Source organism: Petaurus breviceps, unplaced genomic scaffold (genome assembly GCF_028583685.1).
Source record: "Petaurus breviceps papuanus isolate PSGF00001 unplaced genomic scaffold, PetGlider_PUasm1.0 90515, whole genome shotgun sequence".
Lineage (NCBI taxonomy): Eukaryota > Metazoa > Chordata > Mammalia > Diprotodontia > Petauridae > Petaurus > Petaurus breviceps.
In genome coordinates this window covers 2062685-2068091 of record NW_027187269.1, presented here as the reverse complement: position 1 = coordinate 2068091, position 5407 = coordinate 2062685, and the positions used below count along the sequence as shown (strand labels likewise).

Below are 5407 nucleotides of genomic sequence, written 5' to 3'. Positions count from 1 at the left end.
CTCTCTCTCTCTCTCTCTCTCTCTCTCTCTCTCTCTCTCTCTCTCTCATATATATATTTCTTGACAAAGATACTGGAGTGATTTGGCATTTCCTTCTCCAGCTCATTTTACAGATGAGGAAACTGAGGCAAACATGGTTAAGTGACTTGCCCAGAGTCACACAGCTAGTGTCTGAAGCCGGATTTGAACTCAAGTCTTCCTGACTCCAGGTTTGGCACTCTATCCACTGAGCTGCGTGGCTGCTCCATTTACTTTCTGTAACTACCTTATTCTAATTTAGTTATTTGTAGATATGCATTATCTTGACTATAAGTTCACCCTCTTATTTCTCTGGCATAGTGGAAAGAGAACTAGATTTGGAATCAAGAGAGGGATGGGTTAAAATCCTAGCTCTGGAGGGAAAGCCACTTAATCCATCTCATCTTCAGTTTCTTCCTTCATAAACTAAGGATGATAACACCCACAGTGTTTACTCACAGGGTTACTTTGAGAATCAGACGAGATAATGAATGTAAAGAGCTAAATTAACATTGACTGTTTTTATTTATCCCTGTCTCTTCCCTGTCCCAGAACCTTGAACTGTATGTAGGACCATAGGTTGAAAGTTGCAGAAAACCACAGAGACCAACTAAACCAATCCCTCCATTTTACATATAAGGACACTGAGGCCCAAAGATTTGCCCAAGCTTACACAGACATTCAGTATTAGAGGCAGAATTTGAAACCAGGTTTGTGACTCCATAGTCAACATTCTTTTCCAATGCGCTAATGCTGCTTTCCTACATAAAATTTTCTCTTAAAAAAAATGAATGAAGAGTATTACACAACTCACCATTAAAACAATACAGTTATTTCAATAATGAGTATGAAAAGGTCATGTTTCTTTGATAGTCACTGCAGAGAGAATAAAGACTTACCATCATTTCAATGTCATATAGTTTTCATCTTAGTCTAATTTTCACATGTAGGAGTTCCATGGAGTAAAAATTAAAGGAAAACATTATAGATCTAATTTGGCATGGTTCATTGAACTTCAAAAACAGATACTTTAAGACAGGTACTTGGGACTAATCTACACAGTGAAATACTATTTAACCACTATCAATTAATTTACTAGTCTGGTACTTAAAAAAAAAAGAATATTTCATTTCATTTTTTTTTTTAAGCAATCGGGGTTAAGTAACTTGCTCAAGGTTACACGGCCAGTTATTTCTGGGTGTGGTGCTGAGTGTCTGAGCCCAAGATTCGATCTCCAGGTCGTCCCAACACTGGAGCCAGTACTCTAACTCGCTGAGCCACCTGGCCACCCTCATTTCATTTTTAAACTTGACTTTATTCTTTTAATTAACAAAAACCCACCTGGACTTCCTCCTCCCTCTCCCACACACATGTACACATACATCCCCATTTAAAAAGAAAGGAGAACAAAGCCCTTATTTTAAAAACATTTCATTTTTCTTCTTTCTTCAGGTAACCATGATTCTCCAGTCTTTAACTTTCACCTGTTTGTGGCTTCTGGCGGCTTGCAGTCCAGAACTCCTCAGTCAGAAAGTTAAACATAGGGGCTATCCCTGCAGTATCAGAAAGAATTCTTCAGTTATTGCTGACTGCCGACGTTGTCGACTTCGAGATGTTCCTAAAGGACTGCAGCAGAATGTGACAGAAATAGATCTTTCTTTCAATTTCATCATGAATATAACTAGTGAGTCCTTTGCAGGATTGATCAATCTTACTAAGATAAACTTAAATAGCAATGCAGATTCCCAGATGGAGAACAGAAATGTTGATGCCAATAAAAGAGGTTTGAAAATTACAGATGGCTCCTTCTTTAACTTGACAAATTTAAAGGAACTACAATTAGAAGACAACCGTTTACAGAAAATGCCTGTCTATTTGCCACCCTCCTTAACAACACTCAGCCTTGTACTAAATAACATTGGCTACATCACTAAAAAGAGTACTTCTGGACTTACTCAGTTGAAAAATCTCTATTTAGGTTGGAACTGTTTTTATGGCAATGAATGTAAAAAAAATGTTTTCATAGATGATGGGGCCTTTGAAGAGCTTGCCAAGTTGACTGTGTTATCACTATCTTTCAATAACCTTTCCAGCGTGCCCACCAAGCTTCCTCCATCTCTCAATGAACTTTATCTCAGCAATAACAACATCAAAAACATTCATCAAGATGATTTTAAAGGTCTGGAAAATTTAACGGTTCTGGATCTTAGTGGAAATTGTCCAAGGTGTTTCAATACCCCATATCCATGTAAACCCTGTGAAAACGGGGATTCAATCCACATACACGATGATGCTTTTCAGAATCTGACCCAACTAACCCATTTGAATCTCTCCAGCACTTCTCTCAGAAGCATACCTGCTTCCTGGTTCAGAAATATGACAAATCTTAAGGTGCTACTTCTTGAATTTAATTACTTAGTAAAAGAAATAGCTACTGGGGACTTTTTAACAAAATTGCCCAATTTAGAAATTCTTGACTTATCTTACAACTATCTCAAAAATTATTATCCACGCTATATTAACATTTCTAATAATTTCTCCAAACTGGTCTTTCTCAAGACAATACACCTTAAAGGTTATGTGTTCCAAGAACTCAGAAAAGAAGATTTTCAACCCCTAACAAAGCTTCCAAACCTACAGATTATCAACTTGGGTGTTAACTTTATCAATCACATTGATTTCACATTATTTGAAGAGTTTACTAATTTGAGTGTGATTTATTTGTCAGAAAACAGAATATCACCGCAAGTAACAAATAGCTTGGGTAAAAATAGTAACTCTCTGTCATTCTATAATCATGTACTTCAGCCACATTCAATAGGTACTGATAATGAACCATTAGTTCATTATATGATAAACCCACATAAAAACTTTTACCATCATACTTATCCTTTAATGAAGCGAGAGTGTACATCTTATGGTAAAGCCTTAGATCTCAGCTTAAATAGTATTTTTTTTGTTAACCACAATCTGTTTGAAGGTCTCCATGACATAATCTGTCTGAATTTATCTTCCAATGGTAATGCACAGGTTTTAAATGGTAGTGAATTTTCATCTATAAATCATACCAAATATTTGGACTTATCTAACAATAGGTTAGACTTTGATGATGATGGTGCTTTTCAAGAGTTACAGGAGCTGGAGGTATTAGACCTCAGTCATAATGAACATTACTTCCGAATAGCAGGGGTAACCCACCGACTAGGATTTATTCAAAATTTAACCCAACTAAAAGTTTTAAACTTAAGCCAGAATGGCATTTTCACCTTAACTGAGAATCAGCTGATAAGCAAATCCCTGAAGGAATTAGTTTTCAAAGGCAACCGCCTAGACATTTTGTGGAAGAAGGAAGATAAAAGCTACATTGCAATTTTTAAAAACCTCTACAACTTGATCCGACTTGACCTATCCTTCAATGGGCTTCATGAGATCCCAACGGAGGCATTCCTAAATCTTCCCTCCAGCCTTGAGGAGCTAAAACTAAATAATAATTACTTGCATTTCTTTAATTGGACATTACTCCAATATTTTCACTCCCTAAGACTGCTTGATCTACAATTTAATTCACTACACACCATAAGTTTGGATATATCTAATTTTTCAGTGCACACCCTGTTGCTGAGCAAAAACAAAATTTCATACCTCCCTAATGAGTTACTTTCTAATGCTAAGGGACTTTACCAACTTGATTTAAGTTATAACCACATAAAAATGATTAAGAAGTCAACATTTCAAATTAAGACCTCAAATCATCTTAAGATTTTAAACTTAGAAGGAAATCCCTTTGATTGTACTTGTGAAATCAGGGACTTTCGTAAATGGATGGATGAAAATCTTAATGTCACAATTCCTAGATTGGTAGATGTCACTTGTTTCACCCCTAGAGACCAAAGAGGTAAAAGCATTATGGAACTGGAGTTAACAACCTGTGTTTCAGATCTTGTTGCTGCCATCTTTTTCTCCTTTTCATTCATTATTACATCGACCACTATGGTAATGGCCACTTTTCATCATTTCTTCTATTGGGACATATGGTATATTTACCACTTGTGCTCAGCAAAAATAAAAGGCTATAAGTCTATTTCCACATCCCAAACATTCTATGATGCTTTTATTGCTTATGACACCAAAGATATTTGTGTTACTGACTGGGTAATAAATGAGCTCCGATTTCAGTTGGAAGAAAATGAAGAAAAGAAGGTTCTCCTTTGTCTAGAAGAGAGGGATTGGGACCCTGGAATAGCTGTCATTGATAATCTCATGCAGAGCATTAACCAAAGCAAAAAGACAATATTTGTTTTAACCAAAAAATATGCAAAAAACTGGAATTTTAAAACTGCTTTTTACTTAGCCTTGCAGAGACTTATGGATGACAATATGGATGTGATCATTTTTATCCTCCTGGAGCCAGTGTTACAGCATTCTCAGTATCTAAGATTGAGGAGGCGGATTTGTAAAAGCTCTGTTCTCAAGTGGCCTGATAATCCAAAGGCAGAAGACTTGTTCTGGCAAAGTCTTAAAAATGTGGTCTTAACAGACAATGATAGCAGGTACAACAATTTGTATGTCAAATTCGTGAAATAACAATAAAAAATGGACCTACTCCGAATGGTAGGCAGAGAAATAGTTGTATAGTGATATGGTTTTATGATATAGATTTGTGACATACATGTGACATGCATTTTATGACATAAATTTGTTTTAGAAAGGAGTGTTTCATGCATTTTGTGCAACATGGACTACAAAATCACAATAGTTATTTATAGTTTATCAATGAACACATGATATGATTGAGCCAGGGTTCTTTTACTTCCCTGCAAGAAGGATTAGCTTTGTTACCACAGAGGCAACAAACTTGTCTCTGGGACCTGTTTGATCCCTGCCTCTTTTGACAGAGCTTCAGGGTCACATTAAGGGCATAAAAAATCCCACCCACATGAGTTGGGGCCCTTCTAATTTGATAGTTGTATGAAGAACACATGAATCATCATCCTGCCCTGATGAACAGATACATTTTCATATGGAGACAAAGGGGGACGCATTTATCTAAGCTAAATGTCACTGATATTTGTTGCATATCCTCGCTATATATTAGGGCAAAGTAAACTTCCTTTTGTTAGTTTGCAATGACTTATAAGTGTCTGATTCCTTCTTAACATTGAACCTGAACTAACAGGATGCTGGCATCACACATGTCCCTAGCAGCAGTAAACTCAGAGACTTATTAGATTCTTCAGGTTTGAAAAATCCACACTTCCCACCCAGGTATCCTGATGACTCCCTACCCCTGATATTTACTGAGTCACCTGCAAGTCTACCCCTGCCAAATAAACCCAGAACAGGTTACAGCTTTGGAAGCTCTATCCTAGGCTGTTGAGTTGCCTCTATG

At 36.7% G+C, this 5407-nt stretch overlaps 1 protein-coding gene across 4 annotated transcripts in view; it reads left to right on the top strand.

Annotated features, from left to right (window-relative positions):
* Positions 1–4642, top strand: part of TLR8 (toll like receptor 8) — a 20003-nt gene extending 15361 nt beyond the window's left edge. Inside the window, exons 2-3 of one of the 4 annotated variants that reach the window (XM_069062978.1) lie at positions 102–257; positions 1471–4642. In XM_069062978.1, coding sequence (XP_068919079.1) covers positions 1477–4602 — 3126 coding nt within the window. In that variant the 5' untranslated portion in view covers positions 102–257; positions 1471–1476 and the 3' untranslated portion in view covers positions 4603–4642. Of the gene's footprint in view, positions 1–101; positions 258–567; positions 729–1470 lie in introns of those variants that run through there. The other 3 variants (XM_069062976.1, XM_069062980.1, XM_069062977.1) reach the window with 3 other exon arrangements.
* The last annotated feature ends 765 nt before the right edge of the window (positions 4643–5407 follow it).